The 27,625-nt window shown below is 43.1% G+C and overlaps 1 protein-coding gene across 3 annotated transcripts in view; it reads right to left on the reverse strand.

Moving 5' to 3' along the window:
- Positions 1–2,108: 2,108 nt before the first annotated feature.
- FGFR3 (fibroblast growth factor receptor 3) overlaps positions 2,109–27,625 on the reverse strand; it is a 74,202-nt gene continuing 48,685 nt past the window's right edge. For 2 of the 3 annotated variants that reach the window (XM_073342752.2, XM_073342753.2), the window contains 13 exons: positions 24,103–24,226; positions 23,466–23,656; positions 17,077–17,221; positions 13,946–14,127; positions 12,796–12,944; positions 12,568–12,689; positions 10,816–10,926; positions 9,444–9,634; positions 7,807–7,929; positions 6,567–6,637; positions 4,970–5,107; positions 2,835–2,940; positions 2,109–2,538 (listed from right to left, as the gene is read on the reverse strand). In XM_073342752.2, the coding sequence (XP_073198853.1) occupies positions 2,374–2,538; positions 2,835–2,940; positions 4,970–5,107; positions 6,567–6,637; positions 7,807–7,929; positions 9,444–9,634; positions 10,816–10,926; positions 12,568–12,689; positions 12,796–12,944; positions 13,946–14,127; positions 17,077–17,221; positions 23,466–23,656; positions 24,103–24,226 (1,818 nt within the window). In that variant the 3' untranslated portion in view covers positions 2,109–2,373. The remainder of the gene's footprint in view (positions 2,539–2,834; positions 2,941–4,969; positions 5,108–6,566; positions 6,638–7,806; positions 7,930–9,443; positions 9,635–10,815; positions 10,927–12,567; positions 12,690–12,795; positions 12,945–13,945; positions 14,128–17,076; positions 17,222–23,465; positions 23,657–24,102; positions 24,227–27,625) is intronic. The other variant, XM_073342754.2, reaches the window with a different exon arrangement.

Below are 27,625 nucleotides of genomic sequence, written 5' to 3' on the forward strand. Positions count from 1 at the left end.
GAGCTTTGTGGTGCTAAAAAAAATAATACCAATGTGAGATGCTGTTGGCCTGTTATTTTGAATCATTGATATGTTGTATGCACAGGGGAAAAAAATAAACCAAACCACCATGTAATTATGATATTTGACTCTTTGTGTTAGTAAAAGAGCTAAAATCTTCTCATAAAAATACTTCCCCATGCCTTCCTGGTCCATACTAAAGTTCCCCTGTTTATTTAGTGTGCTTTTAAACAGTGATTTGGCACATAAATAGCATACAAATTTAAGTTCAGCAAATTAGGCATTATTGGCATTTTTAGCATGCATGAGACTTAAAACGATATACAATCATTGTACTTCCCATATAAAGAATGTGGCTCCTCTTGCTGTTTTGCCAGTGTGTTATTTCTTAAATCCAAAAATGCAATGATACCAGCAAGGAGAGAAAAAAAATAAATAAATGTGCATCATTCAAAATCAACATTTAGCTTTGCTGCATACTTGTTTTTAAGACCAACCACAAAGAATACCTTCATTCAAAAATAGAAAAATAAACACCCACAACCCCTTAATGCACAGCGGTTAAACTGATGGAAGAATTCTTGGCCTTAGTTTTTCAAATATGTAAAAATCATCTCTCTGTTATTTGTTTGGATTTAACCACTGACTATGTATTGCAAAATAAACTTACCTTTGCTCACTGCAATCCAGGATAAACTAATTTTTTTAAATGAATATATATTTATAACATTAAATGTAATTTGTTAAAGGACTGTACATCTATACATTCTCTCAATATTTCCCAAAACACAAATGAAAAACTTGATTAATATATTTTTCTCCATATTTAATAAGTTAAAGAACTTAAACGCAGTAAATTTTAAAGTTTACAGTAATGCTATGCTATTTCAATCAATGAACAGATATGTTAATGTCTATAAATAAATTTACAAATATACATGTTAAGATACAATTTTTAAAACAAAACTGTGAAGATATAAAAACAAAATCTTTTGCCCAGATCAGTATATCCTAGATTGCAATGCTCTTATTTTGAGAGATTTCCCTCTCAGTACTGCTTTATTTTGCATTAGTATTATACATTCTTTTATATATATATACACACACATACAGTATATATTTATAGATATGTACACAATTCTCTGGAATAAACCTTTTTGATATAAGTTAAAGGCTCTTGCCTACAGGTACCCGTAATTTCTCTGTCCAAGTCACTGCGGATGGAATGGAGACAACTTGCTGGCTTTAAAGGGGAGAAGTACTGAAACAGCTGCTTCTCTTGGGCATTAAAGGCAAAACCCAAAAACTCAAATCTCCATCGGAAGAGCGTGAATTTTACATTCTTAGAGCCTGATCCTGCAGCATGCAGCACACTGGCAAAATACTGCATTCACATCAAGAGCCCCATTGTCTTCATGGGGGGCTTTATGATGCCCATGTGTAAGAAGTTGCAAGATCAGAGACTAATTCTGCTTGTGATTTAATTATTTAGCAATTCCCTGGAGACATGTGGTACCTTTATACCTGCCACTTTGATGCTTTCCTCCCTATGAACCCAAAAATGAACATGTTACAGTGACCTTCATGCATTTGCCCTTCCGTTTGGAATGTTCCGACTCTTCTGTATATACACCAGTCACCCGCAACCCTAGTGCAAGAGTGGGTTATGATCTGTCACAGTCAAACTGCTGTTTGCTACCAAACCATTAACTCCTTTGAGATTTTGACTATGTCAAAAAAAAGGAATTGGGGGGGGGGAGGGGAATTCTAAGTAGCTGGGTAACGATCAAGCGACTATAAAAAACCCAACCAACAAAAATACAGCTATTTATATAAATATATTAATCCCTGCAGGCAATGTGGCTTTTCAGCTTCACCAAAAAGGTTCATGTACAGATTGCATAAGCAAAGAATTTCTAGATTCTTTACACTTTTCCCCAGAAAAAGAAAGATTTTTTTTCCTCTTCTTTGTATTGCAGGCACAGAATGGCAACTCTGGCACTCGATAATACATTACCAGAGGTCCAGAGATCAGCACCCCTAGATTTAACTTTTTTTTTTTTTTGAAATATATATATATATATATATATATATATATATATATATATATATATATATATATATATATATATATATAAAATAATCATCTTGGCAAAAGATTAGTTCCTTCAGGCCAAACAGTGCTTTTTGACTTCTTATACAGCAAAATGGGAAAAAAAATAACCCCAAACCCCCACAACCCTTCTACGGCTCAACAACAAAAAACTTCTTGAATTACCAAGCAGTTTCATTCAAAGATCCTTCACTACGGTTTGTCCTCGGCCTCCCCCAAGCCTACATTCGTGAGTTTTTTTTCCGTCTGTGTTTTTCGAGTCATGTCCTGATGACACCATTGCACTGCTGGTGTTTGGGAAGACATGGCTCATCTGGCAGAAGGTCGTCGGCAAACACGGAATCGTCTCCCGAAGAGCAGGTGCTGTGTGTGTCCTGGCAGGCGGGGGAATACTGCTCGAATGGCACAGAGAGGTCAAGGTACTCCTGCAAGGAGAAAAGTCACAAGGTTATGTGGTTGAGGGTTGGGGAGAAGAGATAGCTAATGATGCTGCAGTTACCACAAGCATTAGGATTAGATCTGGAAATGCCAGAGCCAGGTTTTGAACACCCTTGAAGCATGAGCGTTTTGGGCTCTGGGATTTTGGCTTAGTCCATCATAAAGATAGGGACCAGGTCTGAATTTCAAACCACCTCCAGAGCTCAAGGGAGATCAACTGCAGGGTTCTGGTTCAGGCCCATCTCTGTTCAGGACTGATCTTTAACCAGAGAGAAACACTTACATCAGTTGATGTTACAGTAAGGACCCTATCCAAGTCTTCCACTAGCTGCTTAAAGGTTGGCCGTTGCGATGGGACTGCATGCCAGCACTCCCTCATGATCATGTACCTGAGGAGAACAAAGAGCAAGAGGTCTTCCCTGTGATTGGGTAGGGGTGTGGGGGGAGAGATAAGAGTATGTATGCAGATACACATGGCCCAGCACAGCCAGGCTTCGGCCCAAGCAACTGCTGGGGCAGAGCCAGCCCCCACTCCTTTGCATTGCCCTAAGCAAAGTGAGACATGCATCTCCTTCTGTGCCTGCACCCACTGCCCAGCCCAGACATGGCCACCAGTCAGTGAACTGCTGCAGGGCATAACACAACCCAGCTGGTATGCCTGCAGCAGAAGTAAAGAAAGGGGATTCCCTAGGGAAACCTCTCCAGCCTGCAGTGCCGGAGCCCAAGAAGGGCAGGTATGGAAACTGGGTGTAGAGAAGGAGGGATAGCCCAGGCTACGGAGTACCGAGAAAGGCAGCTGGGTCTATCAGCAGCTTTACTACTGTAGCTGTCTTATCACACGGTCCTTGGCAACAGGCATCAGGAGCAGAGGCCTAAGGCTGCCAGTGGCTCGGAGCTCTACGTAGCCCCAGCATTCATAGTCTTGGCAGCAGGACTGGAGGCCCCAAAAGGATAACGAGGAGGAGGAAATTCACACTGATTTCTTTGACATGCACGCACACCCCTTTACAAAACGTGGGCAACCTACAAATCACAAAGCTGGCCATAAATGATCACATTTGAAGAGGAAGCCATTGGATTATCCAAACAGAAACCCCTAATGTCCTAGTCAGAAATCTGGTTTGCATGGTAAACAATGATAAGGAGCTTTGCTGGGAGCAAGAGGACACTCAACAGGCCCTATTGGTCTTGAGTGCCCTCTCCCCTGTTCAGTAACCAATGATGTTTACAGGAGAAGGATTCCTCCCACAGAGATGCAGCACTTATGAAACATAAGCACATACTAATTTCATACAGATTAGTCTGCTTTTAAATCCAACATACGGCAGGGAAAGCTATGCCTACAGCAGGTCCGGTTTGTCCACAGTGTGGAGTAGGCAAAGCTAACTGGACCAGGGAAGAGTTAAAAGACAACAGCAGGGAATGGCGAGACAACAGGCTTAAAATGGAGTATTGCTAACACGACACTCACTGCATAGTGATTTGTCCTGCCTCAGTCCCAGCATACTGACTGGAGTTAGACACAGGCAATTAAATGTTATTTAATTCACATTTGTTTAGGGCATTACTGAAGCTGAAACAATAAGGAAGGAAACTAAACATAATGATGCCATTTTCTGAGGCTCAGAACCCGCCTCCTAGCAATGGTCTCAGGACCACAGAAATCGTTTCTCATCTGCACAGTGACCAATGTGCTGGGACCAGGCAGAAGAGCTTATGTCCCTATTACTACTTGTCACTGTCATCTGGGTGGGCCAAACCCTCTCCTGACTTACACCTCACTTAACTCTACAAAAAGACAGAATTTGGCCCTCTTTATATAGGCAACTGTATATTGAACGGAAAGAGGCTCTGAAGAGCAATCTCTCAAAGTTCCTTATTACAGGGGTCACATGAAATATAAACCCTTGCTTCGGGGGTAGTGCCGCAATCAGACAAATACATCAGGCAGGAAAAGCCGTATTCAAAGGGTAAGTCACCAGACGCGGTACTAGCCCATTGGGGGCTCTAAGCAGGACTATCCTCCCCCCAACACATATTGCTCAGGGCCCTAAGCAATCGCTTAGTCTGCTTATGCTTGAGTCTCACTAGGCAAATCCACAGACCTGAGCTGGGCATGGGTTGACATGAATCGACCAAGCATAGCAAGTGTAGCTGCATATTTTGTCTGTCAGTGACATAATGAGCCTAAAGGCATCAGGCACGGTAAGTCTATCTGGAGCCAGCTGGACAATCGCACAGCAGGGCCAGCTCAATAGTAGCAAGTGGGGGTCAGACAAAGGAATGGGCAGCGATATTTATACACACACTGGAAAGGGGACTGGAAAAACTGAATTAAGAAGGAAAATAAACTCCTGCATCAGTCAAGGTTTCTAGAAATGAAGCCGTAAGGCTACTCCTTCCCATGTTCTCACTTACAGGTCATGAGTGCAGTTTGCTGGCTTGTCCATCCGATGGCCTTCTTTTAAGAGTTTGAAGAGTTCCTCGACTGGAATTCCCGGATAGGGAGACCCACCCAAAGTAAAGATCTCCCAAAGCAGCACTCCAAAAGACCAGCTGGGAGCCAAAGAAAGGTGTTTAAAATTCAATGAGGTTTTTTAGTTTGTTTGTTTTTTGCTTTCTTTCGGTGCAGCCATGCATAGCTAACACAGCCATCAATAGCATGACTAATTGCCTAGGCCATTTTTACTAGTTACTTGGAGATCTCTGCTGATCCAACTCAATAGCAAAGAAATCCCAGGCACCATGTCTGAAACTGAAATGAGCATTTAATCAGATAGGTGACAGCCCATTTATTACCCCTGGCTCTTTGTTAGGTCTTCCACCAGCTCCACTGAATGGAACAAATCAAATTATTCATGCACAGCTTCACTGAATTGCAGGCTAGGAATCACAGGCCACTGTGCAAGCTGATATCAAAACTTGCTTGTTACAACCCTTATTTCACTGGCCAGACTGGAAGAAACACTGCCTACAAAAAATCAGCAGAAGGTCTAATGTTACATGCCCTAGCACAGCAGCTGTGCCACATTTAAATGCCCTCTTTTAAAAAAAGAAAATTAAGGAGGCAAAAGAGATTTTGAAAAAGAGAGATTAGCTCTCTCTCTAATGTAGGTAAACGGACGTGTCCATTACTGCATTACCTATGTGCTGAAACTATGATTTCAGATCACCGAAGCTACAGCAGGTGAAATTGACAGACAGAGAGAATACAAATTTGTCTGCAACTAAGCAGAGAAACAGCCGTATTTGGCAGTTCCACAGATTTTCTGCTAAACTGGTGCAAGGAGCCCACTATTAAAAAATAAAATAGCCATCATGCTTAGCTGGGCAATTTCAGCTTTCATATAAATTAAAGTGGATAGCCCTGAGTTCAGCCATGACCCGAAACAGTTTAACAGCCTGTTCTGTTCTTCATTCCAGTTATGCTGTTTTCTTACAGTGTACAGCCTTTAAAACTAGCTAGGTTAAAGTAAACATGGTTTTGTACAATAAATTAGTTGACCCCAAAATAGCAAAATTGATCAGATAATGTATTTAATGAATTATTGTCTGACCAGCTCCAGTAACTCTGAGCAAGTCATATAGGGCCTGAGCCTCCTACTGTAGCTAAGTGTGAGCGTCCAGATCGAAGTCAATGGTAATTCTGCTTGAGCAAAGACTGCAAGATCAAGCCTTTCTGCGATTCAGTCTGCCCATCTACAAAGGGAGTATGAAACACTTGCCTATGTTTATATAGGTACTAAGAGGCTTAGCTCAAGAGCTTGGAGATCTTTGGATGAAAGCTGCTATCCGAGGGCAGAGCAATGTCGCACATACAGAACTGTATTTCAGAGTCAATTACAAAGCTTATGGTCGAGCGAAGAACTTTGTTTTTTTGCAGTCAGTCTTCACCAGCACTGAGCCCAGAGTTCAGAGTCCCATTTGTGCTTAGCAGCACATTTGTCTTTCTGATCCTCCGGTATTTTGTTTTGCTTTTATTTCAATTTTTTTTTTTAATGTGGGTAATGCTTACACATCACTCTGGTGAGTGTAGACCCGGTCAAACAATGCTTCTGGAGCCATCCATTTCACAGGCAGCCGACCCTGTAATTAAGAAGACAAAGGGAATGTTCCATCAGCATATTCACTCAGCCACAACGGCACCATCTGAATCTTCCATTCTAATCCAGTTTGAAACGTTTTCATTAGCAACCACATCTGCTTCCCTGATCACTGTGCAGGCTGTAGTGGCCACATGTAAACAGATTATAACATTTGATCTCCGGTCTTCACTGACTATGTGTGTTATAAACACCCTCCCTCTTGCATGCTGCATTTCACTGCCAAGGCAGGTTTAATGTATTGAGGCATCTAAATCTCTGTATGAAAAACAGCATCCATCGTGTACAAAGGCAGCTGTGGGGCTGGACCTTTTCAAAATAGAGTGGGACCAACACACATGGGCCTCGCTGGCTTGAAGAGACCATTTCACTCAATGGAAAAATCCTGCTTAGTCTGAACTATAGGGGGAAATGCACAGAGTGGATTCACCCAATGGCTTCACTATGGTCCCGCTGAAATCAAATAGGGTGTTTCTGTCATTTCAACAGGACTATCCCTCTCACCCTGCCAGGGGCCCAAAGGCGGAATGCAATGTGTGACAGAGACCCAAAACGAGGGTTATATGAAAATGATTCCCAAGGAAACTTAAAATGCTGCAAGATTAATTCCTGTAGTGTAAATAACTCCTTCTAGAGCCTCAGCCTTAAGATTCTTTGTATCTGATGCAAATACTTTTCAGCTATAAGAGCGAGGGATGTGTGTGAAATGCAGCTAACTTTAGTACTAGAATGAGTTATGTCCCTTGAAGTGAGAGGTACTGGAAAGCTATGAATATGAGCAGTGAATAGGAACAACCAAGGTGGCTTGTTTTCTCCTTCAGTATAAAGTGAGTTTCACTTTGTCAAAGCTCATGATGCGTAATGGATCCCATCACTACTAGAAATAACTGTAATAAAATGCCACGAAGGCACCAAATCCTGCAACTGACAGTGCATGGGTGGACTGCAGTGTCTAGGCAGCACTACACTGATCTCAACGGGGCTTCTTGTGGGTGCAGGGGGCCTGCCTGTCTGCTACCAATTGCTGGATCAGGGCCAAACTGTTTTTCTCAATGCAGTAATTTGTTTAAAAAGAAGGTGTGGACCATGAGCATGTGCTGCTGACTCCACCACCACTGGGAACTCCCATGCACTTGGCAGATGTATACTCACATTGGTTGTTTTCTTGTAATAGTCGATGTTGTGAACATCTCTGGCTAGGCCAAAATCGGCTATTTTCATCACATTGTCTTCAGTGACTAACACGTTCCTGGCTGCCAAGTCTCGATGAATGCACTGCGAAAGGTGAGCACAGAGATAAATATGGGCTCGTTAAGCTGCTTACGATTCATGGTTTATGAAGTGCCGTTTCATTTACTTGAAAGCCAATAAAGCTGCACCATTTAATTCTTCGCCCTTTAGGTCATCGCTGCCACATGCGGTCTCAGACAAACTGCTTCTTAGCAACATCTAACACACACACTCGCCTCCAGTGGCAAGACGGCTTCTTCATCTGCTCTCTCAGGACGGGACACTCCGACTGGAGACCGGCCCCTTCTCCTACACGGGAGAGCAGAGAGATCCCAGGGCTGTACACCAAGCTGCCACCACCAGGGAGCAGAGTGTGGGCTTATGGTTTACTTACAGTAAGGCAACGGGAATCAAGACACTAAGATTTGATTCCCTGCTGTACGACTGACTCACTGTGTATAAACTAATGGCCCAGTTTCCCCATCTGTAAAATGAGCCTGATTGTCCAACTGCTTACATCAGTGTAAATCAGGAGTAACTCCAGTGACGCAAGTGTGAGAATAGTGTCAGGTCCAATGTTTGTAAAGCTCTTTTGGAGCCCATGGATAGCTCTAAGTGTCAGGTCTTGTTATGAATGGGCCAAATCCTTCGCTGGGCAACTCCAAGGGAGTCTATGATCACCTGGTAACTTAACAGAGATACTGCTCTTCTAACAAACGAACGTTTGGCACAGGCTGTGTCTCTGCCTCGGCCTTGATGCTCTGCACTTTCAGCATTACTGAAAAGGGGCCACAGAGGCTCCTGATTCTATTGTCTGAGATGAGATTACCTCTCAAAGTGACTTTCAATTTTGCTGTCATGCTGACGCCACCAAGATGCAGTGTACAGCTCAGCATGGCTCTAAATCTGACCGTGGATAGTGCCTGAGACTGACTGAGGATTGGACATCTGAAAGTCAATTATCTCTGTATTTAGATGTTTCTGTTGTGTGACCTTTGTATCTGCTCACTGAAATCACGCAACTGAGGTCTGCCTTTCATACGGACTCTGCAGTGTCCACGTATTGCCACAGTGTTCATACACTTACTGGTGGATTGTTGATTACAGCAAAGTGGCACCCAGCTAAGTCGCTCATAAATGGGACGGGGGGTGGGGGGAGATAGCTCAGTGGTTTGACCATTGGCCTGCTAAACCCAGTGTTGTGAGTTCAATCCTTGAGGGGGCCATTTAGGGATCTGGGGCAAAAATTGGGGATTGGTCCCGCAGGATTGGTCCCTTTGAGCAGGGGGCTGGACTAGATGACCTCCTGAGGTCCCTTCCAGCCCTGATATCCTATAATTCTATGATGTGATAATACACAAATGGACTTCTAGGTCCCTAAACAGAGCTGCTTTGCAAGTAGCAATGCATTTCTTACTGAAAAAATAACTCCTGTACTTGTAGACTCTTAAAGGCAGAACCCAGTCATTTATTTGCCAGCAATGCACTTTGCACACCTATGGCACGACATGTATATTTACATATCTTATAAACAACAGACTCCAAGTCTCTCAACTCACTTTCTGAGATGCCAAATACTCCATGCCACGGGCCACCTGGTAGGCGCACGAGACTAAATCTTTAAATGTTAACTGCTCTTCTGGCAGCTTGCAGGTGTCGAATGAATAGTCCATGCCGGGTGGCCGACGAGCCCTGAGATATTCCCGCAAGTTCCCTTTTGACGCATATTCTACCAGAACGTAAAGTGGGCCTGCCAACAAAGAACAGTCACAAGCTGGCTGTTATATCATAATTACAAAGCGCCTTGCAAAACGGAGTGAGTGTCACTAGCCTCATTTTACTGAAAGGGAATGAGGTGGTCAGGTGACGTTACACAAAGTCACATGACAAATCAGCAGCAAATGTAGCATTGAACAGGGAGGATGGGCCAGTGGTTAGAACACTAGCCTAGTAAATGCAAATTCAAGCCCCAGCTCTGCCACAAAGTTCATGTGTGACCCTGGGAGAGTCACTTTGTCTCTGTGCCTCAGTTCCCCATCTGTGAACTTCCCTACCACACAGGTTCTGGGGATAAATGAATTAAAGACTATGAGGTGCTCAGATACTATAGTATTGAGGGCCACCAAAGTACTTCAGAAAGTTAGACAGGAATAGCACTCAGGTCTCTTGACTTCCAGTCAGGTTCCCTAGCCAAGTGGCCTCTGACAAACACATCTCTTCAGAGCCGTTCACAAACATTAACTCACCCGCCTAACTGCCCTGTGGGTGAGCATTATCCTTTCTGTTTGATGGCTGGGGAGGCTTAGACATAGATGGTATTATGTGACTTGCCTAAACCCACAGAGTTGGGACTTAAAGCCAGAGCTCTAATCACGAGTCTTGCCCAGCATATTTTGGGCATTCAGTGAGTAAATAATAATAAATGACAGTCAAACCACCAAATCTCTCCGCTTCCAGCTCCATTTTTTTTCCCAAAAAAAAAAAAAAAAAAAAAAAAAAAAGGAGAAGGACACTAAGGAAAAGCATTTGAAAAACAAAGTAAGAACCAGTATTGATAACAAGTAGAGACCTTCCTAACACCATATATTGGCTCCAATATCAAAAAGCCACCCAACTTCTCACTGAGCAAAGCACAGTTAGTTATGTCTGTGCACACAATTAATCTTGTGGCCAATTCAGATGCACGAGGAAAGGGTAAAATCCTCCTGGCCTCGACACAACCTAAATAAGAGGCTCCAGGAGCACAATATTACATTACAGGGGGGAATCCCCGATGCTTGCTGGGCCAGGAACCTGCAGTAGAGGTATGGAAGAGCAACTGTGTGCACACAAGGCTGAGCTAGTACGATCGTGCACCACAGAGCAGAATGGGACTGTTTACCACTGAAATCATGAAGTACGAGGTAGCATAGAGCTTTCTCCGAAACATACCATCCTGTGTGCAGGCGCCTAGGAGGTTAATGATATTTTTGTGTTTCCCAATCATTTTCATCATTTCCATTTCGGACACCAGGTCAGAAAGGTCCTTGTCAGTAGCGTCATCTGGAGAAGACGGGGTGGGGTGGGGTGGGGGTGGGGCGGAGAAAGAAATGGTTAGGGAGGGAATAGGCATTTCTTACAGTCTAGAAAGTAAAAGCATAACAAGAGTGCATTAGTACTATACAATATGTTATACACTCAGTGAATGGAGGCTGGCCATCTGACCAGCTGAGCATTTATGAAAGCTGGTCAGGAAATTAAATTTTTATCCTGTGGGAAATGTTAATCATAGAATCACAGAACTGGAAGGGACCTCGAGAGGTCATCTAGTCCAGTCCCCTGCACTCAGGGCAGGACTAAATATTATCTAGACCATCCCTGACAGGTGTTTGTCCTACTCTTAAAAATCCCCAATGATGGAGATTCCACCACCTCCCTAGGCAATTTATTCCAGTGTCCCAAATCAGGGTGAAAACTTGAAACATCAAAACTTGTTGCCAAACAAAAAGTTCTGAAAAATGTTGATAGGGAAATAAAATATTGTGTGTTTTGTTTGGATATTTAGAAACTGAAAAAAAAATTGGGTTATCGATTTCTGTTTTAGGATTTTTGGGGCTTCACCTCCACTCTACCCCTCCTTTTTACATACATACATACATACAAACTTTCCCCCATTTTTTTTCATACTGGAAAGAATCAGGGGCAGGTAAAAGATGTGATAAAATGGGTGAAAAACAATTTTCATACCTTTTACTGTTTCCAACTTTCTCCAGTTAGAAAAACCAGTTACAAAGAATGGAAATATGGTAAAAGCCCCCCGAATAATTCAGTTTCCAAAATGAAACCAAAACACAAAACATCAAAATGTTTCAGTTTGGCAATATTGAAATGTTCCCCATCAAAAAAAGTTTCATCAAAATTGACTGACGAGGTTTTGTCAAACCCCACTTTCTCACGGAAAAATTTTTCAGTAGAAAAACGTTTCAGCTGGTGCTAGTATTAACACGGTGCAGAACCTCAGCACTCCTTGCTTTAGCTTAGCCATGCCACTCCCCTCCAGATGTTTTCCACAGCATGGAAGGGAAAACTAGTCAAGTTACTGCAGATTCTGTGCTTTAGGCAGGGAAAAGAGGAGAATCTGGAGGAGCCCAACCAACCTCATTGTTTTGCCTCTTCTTAAACTGTTGAGATGTAACCTCAGGGAGCTTGGCCAGGGTTCAATTTGATATGAAGATCTATTGAAGTGCTTATATGGCCCTCATCCCCCAAGCAGATGAGCACTTTACAATCCTGAATGGATTTTATACTCAATATCCCTGGGAGATAGGGAAGCATTATCCCTATTTTAAAGGCAGGGTGCTCAGATAAAGGGTAGATAAAGTGACTTGTCCAACGTCATACAGGAAATTTGGGGCTGAGTTAGGAACTGAACCCAGGTCTCCTGTGGCCAAGCCCAATGCTGTATCCACTTAGCTATCCTTAACGTAACACTTATCACTTCCTGTGACCCACCCTAACATGAACCTGTGGAAACAAGCATCAGTTATGGAAGCCAAAGGGAGAATTTGGCCTTAGGTTTGCTCTTCTTATGTAGTCATATTTTTAAAATAAAAAACAAACCCCAAACCAAGATAAATGCCAAGGGCAAATGCCTCTCTAACAGCCCCACCTCCTGCCATGCCTTCATGGTGCTGTTCTCTGTACCTTTTAACATCTTGACAGCTACAGTGATGGCCTTGTTTGGTTTGTCCTTATCGATCCCAATCGCTTCTGCCATCACCACTTGACCAAAACAACCTTCACCCAGAGGTTTCCCCAGAGTCAGGCTGAAGTGACAGACACAAACAAATGAATTAATATGTGTGATTGTGCTGAGAAGTGGAATGAAGACAGAAGAGCGACACGTATATTCAGCGTGCGGGTTTGACTCACCGAGATCTCGTTAATTCCCACTTGGGATCAGCAGGCAGTTCGAGCTCCGAGACATTCGCTAGCATTGGCCCATCGCTGGATGAGAGGCGGGTGATTCTGACCAGCGGGGTATTGGAATTCATGGAAGAGTTAGACTCCAATGACACCTGCTTGAATAGAGCAAATAAAATGTTATTGCCAACTGCCTCTGTGTCAGATACCTGCAGATGTGCCTGAAAAGGAACCAGCCAAGAAAATCAGTTTGAACTAATCTTTGTTTATTGAAGACTTACAATAAATTGTAACCTAGAAATTAAAAGGATCAGTCTCACATTATAGGAGTGTATATATCTAGACATGCAAAGCCAGATCCTTAGCCAGTGTAAACCAGAGTGGCCTCACTGAACCCAGGACTCCATTGATTTACACCAGCTACATCAGTTTATACCAGCTGAAGTTCTGGCCCATATACATGGGGTGTGTTTGTGTCCATGTAGTCAGTCCCAGCTTTCCATTCCCAGTCCTGTAAAAGCCAACAGTTTACAGCCAGAGAGGCTGAATCAGCAGGGTTTGCAGTCCTTTTTAATTCCTATGTTTACTGCTCTGCAGTGCCAGTCACTGATGCACGACTGGATGGGATTTTTATTGTACAGAGTGCCATCATTGTCCCTTGCAGAAAGAAGGCCCAATCCTGGACCCACAGAAATCAGTGGAAGTTTTGCTAGCGACTTCAGTGGGAACAAGTCCAAGAATACACTTCTTCTCCCACTCCTCCCCTTCACGCTGGCTAGGGGAGCAGGATGGTAGATTATTCTCTGGAAGGTCAATTTTCCCCAGGATGATGTTACATGTGGCCAGCAGGGCTGGTTTAAAGGTCTGTTTACGAGGTAAGCACAGGTCTCTGGGGAATTGCTGGCCTCTGACAAACAATAATTGCAAACTAAAAAGAGTTAACTGGCACACACTACGTTTTCACTGAAAAAAATAAACGAATAAGTGAAACAAACTGAGACACGGGGCCTGAACCTTATTCCGGCAAAGGCCCTGCTGACATTAATGGGATTTTTGCCTGAGTAAGAAACACAGGGTCAGGTTCCTAACATAGAAATGAAATGTAAAGGTAGGCTGGGGCTATAGGGGAGATAGGAATCTTGTATCTACTTTCTGTTACCTGTCTCTTGAGAGGAAATTTGGAGACTTTCTGTACAGTGGGGGTGTTCATGGCTTTTTTGTTGGGCATTTTCATCCTACAGATAATCACGACGACAACCACCAGGATGAAGAGAACAAAGCCAGTCCCATAGCTGAGGATGCCAGCATAAACGGAGCCAGAATCATCCATCTCCACTAGCTCTGTAGAGTAACAAGAGACAGAAGTGAGGAGTGAGGACAGGCGACAGCAGCCAACATGTACACATGCAGTGTGAGAAATTCAGGTAGGACCTGAGCAAAAGCTCACTGTCACCAATGGGAATCCTCCCGTTGACCTCAGTGGGAGTTGGATCAGGCCTAGGTTGGACACATCTTTGTATATGCGTAACCCCATTGGGCTTGACCCAGGAGCCCCCCCCAAACCCAGAGCTCTGAATGCCTACAATGGGTGTTTTGCTTTTGCAAACAATGCAGGATTGGGCCCTTCCTCTATTTCACTCATCGGTTTTGACCCCAATGGTGGCAACAGATGTGCCCCAGACAAGGGATTAATATGACAACTCAAGCTAAGATTTCAGTTTATCCCACCTGAATCACACCTGTCTCCAAAGTACAGTGAGGTTAAAAATGTGATACTTGGGTGAGGATAACTGGGAAACTTGGCTTAATTATACATTAATATATTATAATTCATAATGTACATATTTTGTTTGGACAAGTAAAAGGACAGATTATCCCAATTATTTTAGCAAAAATCCCACCTCAGGATTCCAGAAGGTCAGAACTTCCCGTAGGCCCATTGAACAGTCATGAGCCCAATCATTTTGATGGCTATAACATAATTAGCATTATGCACTCAGAGCTCAATTCTGCAACCCCTCCTCAAGCAAAGCACAAATCAAGACTGATTCCCCATCTGCTCCCTTCAGTCCAGGCACTTCTGAATTTACAAGGGGTCAAAGCAAAAGCAAAACCAAAATCATACTAACAGAAAGAGGATGCCCAATGGTTCTTTAATCAGCAGTGGAACGCCTTATAGTGAAATCACTATTTTCTTTCACACCGTCACTTCACTCTGGGCTAAATGCTGAGCTGGGTGCACGTGACTTGAAAGCAGCCAGGCAGCTGTACTTGTGGGCGCAGTAGTGAAGAAAACTCATGGGGGAACTCTACTTCTTCATGGGCAAAGGGGATATGGAACCACTCAAGCTCCACCCCAAAGCCTATTGATTTCAATGGGAGTCTTTCCACTGACTTTATTGGACTTTGGATCAGGCTCTCAGTGGCTGTGTCCTTGAAGGAATGTGGCAATGCAAAAAACGGGGGTTCTACCCATAAACAGGGCATGGCTATCGTCTATATATACACTGTGCGGCAAGCTACATGGCTGTGAGCCAGCTTACCAGATGAGCAGAGAACCTTTGTACAGAGGCTGACCCTGGCAGGAGCAGAGCTCTGCTAACCCCCAGTGAAGTCAGAAGCAGTTGAGGGACCCCACTGGATCAGGCCCTATACCCAAAGGGCCAGGAGTATAGATGCTATGAAATACTGTTGGGATGGTTCTGCTGCGTTTGATCACAGCCCCAAGGTTCATAGCTCTGAAGTCTCTGATCCCCTTTTCTCCCTTTGCTGAAAGTGGAAGGGTCACTGCTACGGTGACCAGATGTCCCGATTTTATAGGGACAGTCCCGATTTTGGGATTTCTATCTTAGATAGGCGCCTATTACTCCCCACCCCTTGTCCTGATTTTTCACACTTGCTGTCTGGTCACCCTAGTCACCGCAGACTGACTACAATCTGCATCTCTCTAATCGTTGGTGCAGTCTGGAGCCCACATTCCAGTTTGCTACACCTGGAACTTCCTTGCATCTGAGTTCACTATAAAGTTCCACTTTAGCTGGGCTTTTTTCCTTTCTCTCTCTTTTTTAATATGTTATGAGTTCATACATTTTAAAACCAATGCAACAATTTGATGATACGATCTAGGCAGGTTCTTATAATAATATAAACCTCCGAACGTAAACCAATAGAAACGTTTTTTAATCAAGGGGATGGCAGAAGCGGAAACAGAATCAGACACCAGCCATTTCAGAGAGAAGAACCAGCAGATCCCACTTGCCTCAAGGCTCGTCTTTGAGGAGATACTCTGACCCCTAAAAATGGCAATTAACATGAAAAAAAAATCACCAATTCAGTTAACGTCAGGGTTTAGAAATGCCAACGTTTCTGGTTCAGAAAAATGTTCTGGGGCACGTCCATTTGCACGGGCTACCAACAGTGGTGGTGGTAGGGAGGCTCAAAACGTGTTTTATAACCAGGGAATTTGAGAGAATAAAATTTGCTGCCCATTCAATGGACTATTAAAATGAGTATTACATAAAAAGAAAAGGCTGAATTTGGGTCTGCTTCTGCAGCTGTTCTGGGGCAGAACCCCCATCAGCTTCAGGGGGAATGCTGCCCGAGGAAGGACTGCACCTTCCCCAAGCAGCCCAGCCCACACACGAGGCGTTCATGCATTTTAACACAAGGCCAGCTTTCAGGGCGTGGGATAGTGCAGGCTCTCTCATCAGCAGTGCAGATCTCTCTAGTGCATGTTCTGAACTTGTCCTATGCCAATGTAACTCTTGCACATTGAATGAGCACAAGATGTGGTCATCTCGGCCTCCATTTTCAGAGCCTACATAGCTTCCATTCCCTTCAGTTGGTGCTCAGAGCATTAGTATCTCTGAAAAGCAGCCCAGCAGTGCCTGGGAGCCAGGACTCCTGGGTTCTGTACCTCCATCTCTACAAGTGACTCTCACGGTGATCTTCCATTTATAGATGAGCAGGCTGAGAAATTATCTTGAAGTATGAATAATACTCCATGCCTAAATCAAAGGGATCTTGAGATGTTCAGATCATTATCATCTGTAAAGTGCTTTGTGAGCCTCAGATAACACATGAAACATGTCAGTATTTAACATGCAACCACATTTGGATTAGAGATCTGCACAGCAAACTGGAGAGGAGAGTTCTTTCTGCAGAGAAGTCGACTAAAGATCAAAACTCACTGCTCCATGTAATGCAGAGTTTGCAGAAACTTGGCATTTCTAAATTGAACACTGAAGCATCACCAAGAGGAAAGAAAGGGGACAGCGCAGAAGGAAATACCTGGTAGAACCGTCAGCCAAGCAGAATGATGTGAAAACCCAATAGAATTCCCAGCGAGACAAGTATATTCCCCTGCATCCTCAAAAGTAACATTTCGCAAGTACAGAATTTCTAGCTCCTTATCCGTTGTGTTAACACCTGCCGTCTACAGAGGAAAAAAAATACACATATATAGAAAGAGGAAAAACAGAGGATAAGCCACATTCCCAGCAAGTTTGAGGACACCACACGGATTTACAGGCAAATTTCAAAAGCAGATGAAGATTTTTTTTGTTTGTTTTCAGTGGCCCGTCTTCCACATTTATTTATTCATTCCCGTTTGCAACCTGTAGTAAAAGCAAAAGGTTCCCTTCACCAGGCTCTTACTCTGTCCCACTAATGAAGCATGCAAGCAAAAGCATCAAAAGGAAAAACTGCCCCCACAATAGGACTGACTGTTGGTTAGCAGGGTGAGTGTGGGGGGAAAAAAGCAGAGCTTGTAAGAAAAAGAGAAAGAAGAGATGTAGAGAGGAAAGAGTAAAGTGTTGACCAGATAAATGGTGACTTAATAAAGAAAAATATTCAATCAGGAGGACATTTTTAATGTCAATTTCAACACCAAAAGCTTATCTATTAATAATACAGCTCTTGATGTGAAAATGTAATTCTGGATCATCATTAGAAAGCGTCCTTTAGGGAACATTCCTACATTATCAGAGAGATAGACTGGCTGACTTGCCTCTCACTTTATAATTAGCTGAAAATTTTCAAGACTCAGGCAAAAATTCTTCTGGAGTGTAAACCAACAGAGTTAAACCAGGGACTGACTGGACTCTGCTGTTCTCTACTTATGTGTTTGCCTGCATGATCTAATACCGATGTTAATTGTGAATAACTACTGGAAAGGAAAAAGTCTGGTTACTGACTATACTAATATGGGCAAAAATCTTCAAGTGAATTTGATTTCTTAGAGCTTCGAACATCAAAGGTCATTAGCATGCAATCATGTTATCAGCACTCAGCTGTTAGGAAGAGAAAGGAATACGAGCAGAAAAAGCTGATAGCAAAATTTGACAGTCATTTTATTGTGGGAATTTTTCCATTGCAATTGATGTACAGGCATTTAATTCTTTCAAAATAATTAGCAAGGAAATAAGGTAAAGCCATTCAGCATCAGTTGACAGGGTTTAATACAAAATGAATAGTCATTTTAATCACTAGCGTCTTAAAATGTTAAAGCTCATTCTTGCAGTTGCTAGGGCCTTGGGACAGAGTCTATAGTTTACCTGGTTTTGGTTTGCGAATGTGGAGCCAAAATGGTTTTTCGGCTATGCCTACGAAATTGTTGGCTCTACACAGATATTCTCCTTCATCTTGTTCTGTCACATTGAACAGATTTAGGTTAGCATCGGCTTCAGCGTTTTTACTGATCCAAGACTGCAGGAACAGACAGAAACCTGAACTTCAGTAAACCAAACAATACCTCCATCGAAGCTATGTTAGCTTAGGACTGATTGAGCATGACCATTTTATACTTTAATTTCTGCTCACTTTACTCACGTGAGGAGAGCTACTGAAGACTTGAGTGAGCTAAGTGACCTGGATGTGGCCCACTAACAGCGCACAAGTTCACTCCTCTCCTTTTACTGGTGCTTCTCCAATTAAAAGGCAAACATAATCTTTCTTTTAAAAAGATAATTACCCTGTCCTGCATCTAATGGCAGCCAGGAAGCCAAAGATTCTATGGTTTCTTAATAACGCTGTAGACTGAAGCAGCAGGAAAAGGGCTTACATGGAGATTTGTGTTTGCAACCCAACTCGGCAAATACTGTTTCAATTATCAGGATTCCAAAATAGAATCTGGAGACAAAATATAAGCAGTGGCAGTCTGAAGCCGACTGCTGACTTTGCCTTTCAGAAATTAGCTGTAACTTTTTCCACTTCACATCGGAGACTCTTCTTTACTAAATAAAGTAGTGCATATAAATCAATCCAACTTCAGACCATTAAACGGGGTTTTATTTCTTGTCTTCCAAGCTGCTGCAATGGCACATAGGTTTGTTTCTAAACACTTGTTTTTCTTTTGTCTGAAACTGTGCAACCCTGTTGGATGGTCTCAACACATGCCTGAAAGGCTAGAAAAATACCCCTTTCAATTCTGGAAGATAAAATGAAGTGATAGCGCTGTGTTATTCCCCTGCCTGACCCAGTCTACAGCCACAACGTTCGGGTCTGATTCCACAGATCTGACTCGCAAAAAGGACTGCAGGATCAGCTCCATAATTAGGAACTTAAGCTCATTCCAGAGGAGCCTAGGGTTCAAATTCTGATGTAGACTTTGCAGTTTCAGGCCCCATCTCATTGCTGATATTCACACTTCGCAAAGTTTGTTTGAATCCATCTTTAAATTGACGAGCAAGCAAGTTTCCTTGCTGCTGCTTCATTATTTATAATTAAACTCTCTGTGTATTGATCGCGAGGGTACAGTTTATCCTGGGCTAACACCATCCCTTGCTGGAGACTGGAATGAGGAGTTTTCAGTCCCCCTGACTGGCACATGGATAACATTCCTCGGCGCATCCTGCTAATTCCTCCTGTGTTCTACAGAATTCTTTTTGTTCGCAGATTAGGCCCAGCTTTGTGGTAACTGATCCAGATGGCAGTTTGGTTTTGTTAAGCAATTTCAGAACGGATTAAAGTGTAGCATTAAATTTAATGATCAGGAGAGACTGTGCTCCCCCAGAGACACATGCAGAGGGAAATCCTGACATGCAGCTCTTCCTTCCCTCCTGCACGAAAGGGGCCTCAGTGTGTCATCCAACCCATATTCTGGACTCCGCAGAAGCCCCTCTGCTGGACTAGGGATTTGCCTGGAATCAGGAGACTGGGCAGCCTCATGGAAGTGCATCACATCCCTCCAACCTCGTGGAGATTGCGCTGGAGAGACTTATAGCCAGGATCCCTTTTAAGGCAACCATGGCCATGGGAGATCTTAGTAGCATGACTCCAGCAGAGCCGCACTGCTAGGGACTGAGATTGGAGCCACTGTCTCCTCCCACAGGAGCAGAACAAACCCTGCTCCGTAACAGAATAATGTGGGGGACGCTCCAAAGGGAAGGGGCAATTCAGCTCCAAGATATTAGCACTTTGCCTTATCTTTAGCATTTTAAAAATAACCCATACAAAGACGAGACTGACAAAACCAAACCAAAGCCCAGTATTTGAGCACAATGATGCGTCCTGAAATGGAAACACTCTGAACCCCGATGCCATAAACCAGCGTGGACACAACCAGATGCAGTCACGATTAATCAGAGGTAGCAAGGATAGGTGTGCTGCTTCCATTAAATAAAAATAAAATCAAACTTCTGTTTCCAAACGCCTGCCTGTGCTCACACCTTTAAGAAGGCATAGCTCACTCTGTCCAAGGAGGAGAAGACATTTGGCAGTTCTAATAATCTAACACCTCTGCTGCTCAGTGTTTAATTTTTAAACACTATTTATATGTATAATTCTTTGCCACAGCAGAGTAGGAGCCTGGGTTTGTGACACAATCTGCTGTTTGCACAACTTTGTGAACTTCCAGAGGTAGCAGCAGTTTGTTCTGTAAGGACCACATAGGGGACTATACCAAGTGGCACGTGACACAGCACTTGGTACTTTGCTGTGAAATCACTGGGAAATTAATACATGCATATTTTAAGCAAATCTTTATGCACGGCCAGAAAAACAACAAGCTTTATCAACTCGTGGTGCCAAATACTGAAGAACAGTCTCCAACCGTTTCTTCCAATGTGTGAGTTCAATCTGGGTAATGATTTCCAGGATCTCTGGCTTCCATTATCATGTAACTGGCTGAGTTACAGTACTGTACATACAGCCTGATCATTCTTTAACTTCACATGTAGGAAAAAAGTGTGCCTTGAAACTGACAATATGCTGGATCTGCTATGTAAAAGGGACATCATCGGGTTGACAATCAAGGGCCAAGTTCTATTCTCATATACAACTGCAAATCTGGACTAACTCCAGTGAGTCCTATGAATTTTAAATGTACTTACAATAAACCTCAATAAACTGCGAAGAGTTTTAAAAGTAATACACTTTTTATGGTTTCCACAGTTTTTTTTTTGCATTTGCTCAATCCAGGAAAATGGACCGGTTGGTTTTAGTTTTGTTTGCTGTCGCTGGGCCGTATTCTCTCAGAACACTGGAAGGCCCCATTCAAGAAATAACTTAAGCACATGCTCAAATTCATTCCTATTCAGCAGAGCACTTAGCACATGCTTAGCTTTAGGCTTCAATGGGACTTAAGTGCTTTGCCAACTAGGGATGCTTTCCTGAATCTGGGCTTGGATGAGGAGTAACTGCTTTATGTTGCTAGTATGAGGAGTGAGAAGAGAATCAGGCTCATGGTCACATCCTTGTTCTCAGGCATGGCACCATGTGGTGTTATTTAGGGTGCAAACACTGTGGAATGGTTATATGTTAAAATTGGGGTGTATGTGTATGCACACATGTATGTAAACATGGGGTTTTCCCTCCATTTTAGGTCAAATTTCACCTGACAGCATATCATTCATTACAACACAGTCCGCACAAGTGTCATGACTCTCACGCCCATTTCCTTACCCACGGTATTTATCCAGGCTAGTGTACATAATCAGGTAAGTTCTGACAGTTTCAGTTTGGGCTCAAACCATTGCATAGCTGTTCAAGACACTTTCCTATCCTTCTTCCAGAAAAAAATGGGGGGGACATTACTTTAAATGACATACTTGTGATATTTTACTGTAAAAAGGGACTTTTACAGCCAAATGTTCTGGCTGTGTGTGCCACTTAAAGATAGTTTAAAAAGAAAAAAGGAAAAAAAAAAGATATCCTATCTGCCCAGATTACTCTCATTATCCCTTCCCCTATAAACACTGGAACAATTATATAAGGGAAACTTGGAATGCACAGATGATGTGATTTAAACAATACTTTCCCCCCTAGGACCTGTGGTGTTGAACTGTTGCTGCTGCTGGGGGGGGCTTTGTTGTGTTTTAGAATTCCAGTTTCAAGTTTGTTTATTAATATCTAAATAAAGCTTTACTGTCTCACCACGACTGAGAAAACCTAATCTTTGGATTGAACTCTCAGTGTAAGCGCTGTACAGCTACAGGCAGAGATTGATTTTTGAGAAGAACAAGGGAAAGGAAAACCAACCCCTCTAACTTGTATCTTTCCTGATTCTAAACATTTAGGGCAAAATTTTCAGATCCACTCAATAAACTAAGGAGCCTAAGATCATGTTCACAAGTGACACAGGAGTTTAGGAGCACAAGTCCCATTGAGTTTTAATGAAAGTTGGGTTCCTATCAGCCTACAAGTCACTTTTGAAAATGCTACCCTTAACGGCATTTATTTGCCCCCTCATCTATACACTTGTGGGTGGTTTAACAAATTGTCAAATAATGATGTCACCTGCACAGTGCTGTATTCTCCCCAGTCCTCAGCTCTGTGTCTCTCCTCTCCCCCACACTACCAGCTATAAATTTCACCAATGAAGCACAGTAGCTAGTAATCATTGCAACTCTGACTGTGATAGGGCAGTCACAGTCAGAGGCAATACTTAGCTGTAATTAATCTAACATGACACTAGATATCATTGGTTGTCTCTCATCAACATAGGTACCAAAGCCTCATCTAGCTGCAAAAACATGATCCTAAAAAGGCAGAACATGGAGTTCCTGACAGAGCAAGGCTTGGAACACAACTGTTTTTTACTTCTATTTCTCTCTCTCTTTTTTTTTTTAAATGCACAGATTTAATTAAAAGTGAAACTGTCAAGGTATAAAACATGGGCCAAACTTTGATTTCTGCACAGAGGTCACTGAAGACTGGATTTGGCATCACATTTTGAAACACAAAAGGAAGATTCCTTACCTGTATTAGTAATACAGCAAATTAATAGAGCTGAACATAAAAACCATCTCATCTACTTCGCCCATTATGGCTGAAATCTTGCCCCCGCTGAAGTCAATGGCAAAATCCCCTCTGACTTCAACAGAGTCAGGATTTTACCCTATGGATGTACATTTTCAGAAGGTCTCCTTAATTTTATGCCTTCAAGTTTTGTGACTGGTTGTTTTGAACAGGCACCTCTATCCCTTGGCTAACTGGGGAGTCTTCACATTCTCTGCCATGGAAGTACAGAGCACACCCCTATGGATTAACATGAGGATCCATAACTTTCTAGCAATACTGTATTAGCATGGGACAAAACAGGGATCCATTTCTGGAAGGTAACATTTCTGGAAATCCTTGAAATATCTAAGCAGTTCAGATGGCATCACTGAGATACCGAGACCAACACGGAGGAGGCGTTCATCCTCCCTTGTATGAGAAAGCAAACGGCGTCTACCAACCTTTAGCACCGTGACATAGGGAGTTCCGTTGGATCCATATTTACTGCCGTTGACTTCCACGTGTTTCAGCCACTGGATGTGAGGCTGGGCATCACTGTACACCTTGCAGTGGAATTCGACATCGCTCCCTACCACCACAGTCTGGTTGGCAGGCAGTCCTGCCTGGAGGATAGGCCGGTGGGGTGACCTTTCTGAAATGAAAAAGGGGAACCTGTTTTTAACACCTCTCCCCACTGAACATGTCTGCGGCTTTCAGCACCGCTACCAGTGTCTGCACAGGAGCTTGGACTACGGCTCATGAAAGGCACTGGATGAGCAATCCCAGAGAACACAGCTCTTTGCTCACCCACAGAAAGGGGGTACGCCTGGGGAGCTGCAGCATAGGCTTCCCCGACACTGCCCCAGTCAACATGCCTCAGTCCTGAGCAGGAAGCATCAGGTCCAGGACAGTGCATTCGCTCCTTGAACGTTCACTGAGCATGAGTGCCAGCTGAGTTTGTGGTCATGGACCTGCATCAGTCACTTCAGGGGACAGGGTATATGATTAAGCCCAAAATCAACGTTGCACAGAAGCCATCAAGCAGCCGCTTGATGACGACTGCATATCAGAAGTTAAGAGGAAGTAGAGAAATCTTACCTAATACATCTAGCTGGTAAGTGTGCCTAATGCTGCCATATTTGTTCTCTACAACGCACGTGTAGTTCCCTCGGTCTGATGGAACCACGCTCTCCATCACTAGGCTCCACTGCTGATGCCTTAACTAGAGGGAGGAAAAAACCCCAGCCAAGCATAAGACATCACCAGCTAATATTTCACTGGACCATTATAATCAACAAACAAATAGCAAAATACAATGGGCCTCATTCTTGTTTATTCCCACGCCTCTTTCACCCCCACTCTGCCAGCGTGACGGGGCTACAGCACGTCTGTAAATGTAAATTATGACCACCTTAAGGACAATTTACACTGCCTGCCTGGTGTAAAGTGGTCCTTATGTGAGAATCAAGCCCAGTGAATCAACTGAACAGTGGGCTGTATAACAGGCTCTGATCCTGCCTGGGGCTGTAAGTGTTCCCATAATATAAATAATGGGCTGTAAGCCCATTGGGGCATGGACCATCTTTTTGTTCTATGTTTGTACAGCACCCAGCACATGAGGGCCGGGTCTTCAACTAGAGCTCATAGGCGCTACGGTAAAACAAATAATTGCTAGCTGCACTTGTATCTTGTGCCTTTCATCAGAGGACCTCAAAGTGCTTCCAAGACACTAAATAAGTTAGCATCACATACTCCAGTCAATTGAGGGCCAGAGAAGTTAAATGGACTCCATTAGCTTAAAGAACTACACCTTTGGGTTTTTTTTGGCAAATCTTTAACCTACTTGTGTTACCAGTAACACCCACCCACCGATCAGTAGAACTGAAAGACCAGGGAGAAAAAAAAATTATATTTTTGACAGTTTGTTTACTCTGGGTATTAGGCAGCACTTTATGTACAACCAGCCTCACTATTTCCTTTATATCATTATCTGTTTCCCTTTCTCATTGGGTATGTCTTCCGTTGGGTAACAAGTGAGAGACGCACATTAAAAACCCATACGAAAACCATGAGTGTAAAGCCCAAAACTGTCAGGGTGACACTGGCTCAAGTGTAGGACATGAAACTATCTTTTTTTTAATTGATTGGATTTCAGACCAATGGTGTCCCCTTTAAGTGACTTGGCCAAGGTCACAGGGGCCCATCAGTTGCAGGGTTGACAATGAATGCTGTCATCCTTGCATAACTCACTAGACAACTCTCAGTTAGTTAAGTGAGATCACATATGTGGGTAGCACTGAAAATCTTGAACTGATGTAGAAAGCAACTGTGAGTCGTCAAGACTCAAAGTGATTCACACACACACGAGCAGAGTCCGTTAACCTTCCCAAGCCTCTAAACATGAATTAGAAGCCACCTGCCCCCAAATAGCTATCAACAGTATTTTAACAATGCGTTTTGGAGCAGAACCAACTGACATCAGTGATGCCAGTTCTGCACACAACAGAAGACCAAGGGCTGATGCAGAAAATTAGTGTAGTCAACTGTCAGCACTTTTAGCTACAGCAGGTGAATTCAAACGGAGCTGCTGTAATTGTCTTTCACTAGTTGTTTTCTGGATCACCATGCCTTGTTTTAAAGGGATCAGAGCACAATTAAACTGTCAAAAGCTGTACTGGGCATTGGGTGTAAGGTTTTAATGGAGGAAATCACGCTCTTGCCATAAAGCTATACTTTCCCCCAACCTTTTGTATCTCAGCATCTGCACAAGGAACAGTGTTGACTGGCCCACTTTCCTAACCTCGTTTCTAAAGTGTTGACATCAAAGCATGTCACTGCATTTAAATGTATATGTAACAAAGACAAAGGTTTTGACTGCAGAAAGGTTTTGGCTGCTGAGGATTATGGGTCCAGTTCTGCCCCCTGATATCCAATGGGCTCTTGCAGGACTACATTCGTGCATCTGAGGGCTTAATCTGGACCAAAATTTCACCGTGATTAGAGCATCTCTTTACTGGCCCATCTCTTCCTGATACTCTTCCTGGAGATTCCACTGGGCAGTCTGTCATGTAATTTACATATGAAACTGTACCAGACTTTATGCCAGAACCTTGGAGGGGAGGAAGGGTTTTTTTCTCAATCTAAACCTGTTAATGACCTATCTCTATAGTGGCTTGTATCATAGCCTTACAGCGGCACACCCCTCTTTATCCTGCTCTCCTAGGCATTTGTAAAGCACCCATCATGTTAGTATCTAGGATCTGAACTCTGGTAAAGCTTGGCTCCTGATACGAAGCACGTGGCAAAGCTGTGTCATGAACCTAGATCCAAACACTCCAAACATCCAGCCATGTGTCTTGCCTATTCTAGACATAAGGTGTCCATCACCTCATTGTATGGGACTTGAGTTCTGGGGAAACGGGGTCTGAATACAGATTCAAACTGTGGCTCAGAGCTGTGTTCCGGTCTGGAAAGGTTTTTTAAAAACAACTAAGGAAAAGTTTTAGTCGAAAGCTGAGTCCAGACCCAAGGGATCACAAGAAGGATGTTCCCAATTTTGGGCAGTCACTGTACTTGATAAACCATTAGAAACATGAAGTAACTCATTGCAGACTTTAATCAAATCAGTGAGATACTGGAAATCCCTCTGGTTTATTTGGTGTTGTCATTTTTGGCTCCTTGTGAGACAAACATTTGCAGACACACTTAAAAACTCAGCCCATGTTTGCTAGACTGGTATGCAAGCCGGTGCAATGGTCTGGGGAAGGGATAATCCTCAATCTCCCCCACACCAGCATGCCCCCACCCACCATTCCCTTCTAGGGTCATTTAACACACACAGGCTTATAATATTATAGATTCCAGCAAGGATTTAACTATTAATTCTCTTTGGGAAATTTCATGTGGTAAGTCATATGAATTTCACTCCTCTGCCATTTAAGGATGAACTGTATATAATTTATTTCATCCATGTTTGGAAGTCTTCTCTTCTCCCCCTTTTGAGTTTTGATGCACATTAGGTGGTATCTAAATGCCATTTAACAGAGGCAAAAATTAGATGTTCAGATGGGATATTAAAAAAAAAAAAAAGTCTGAACTTGCATGTTGCAAGTTCCAGCTTTCTTCTGCTGGCCACAGATTTCCCAACAGCAGAGTTTAAACTATTCTGAACTCTGGAGAAAAAGAGAAAGAGGAAATGTTAGTTTGTGATTCTAGGCTTTGCAGGTTAATCCACAGCTGGTGTAAACTGTCCAAGCTCTGACCATTCACTTTTATTGGGCCTAAATCCTGGGATAGAAACTCAATTGTACCTGGAGAGTTTAATCTTCAATAAATGATACACTGAACTAATTTATTTTTTACTTTCTTTCTGGCGCAGAGCCTCACCTGATATAAGTTGGCATATCTACAGCAGACGAGGGTATCTATCTATGCTCTACGAGGGTAGGGGTCAAGAAAGAGAGAAACAGAGTGATGTCTCTGTATCTAGAGATGAAGAGAGATCTGTGTCTAGACAGACAGAGGGATTAAACCAATAGGGCTGTAGCAGGCCCCACAATGCCTGTGATAGCTTTTTAAACATTTCCTTATTGCTGGAAGGTGCCTCTAGAGAAAATAAAGT

The sequence above is a fragment of the Lepidochelys kempii genome, chromosome 4 (assembly GCF_965140285.1).
Source record: "Lepidochelys kempii isolate rLepKem1 chromosome 4, rLepKem1.hap1, whole genome shotgun sequence".
In the NCBI taxonomy this organism is placed as follows: domain Eukaryota; kingdom Metazoa; phylum Chordata; order Testudines; family Cheloniidae; genus Lepidochelys; species Lepidochelys kempii.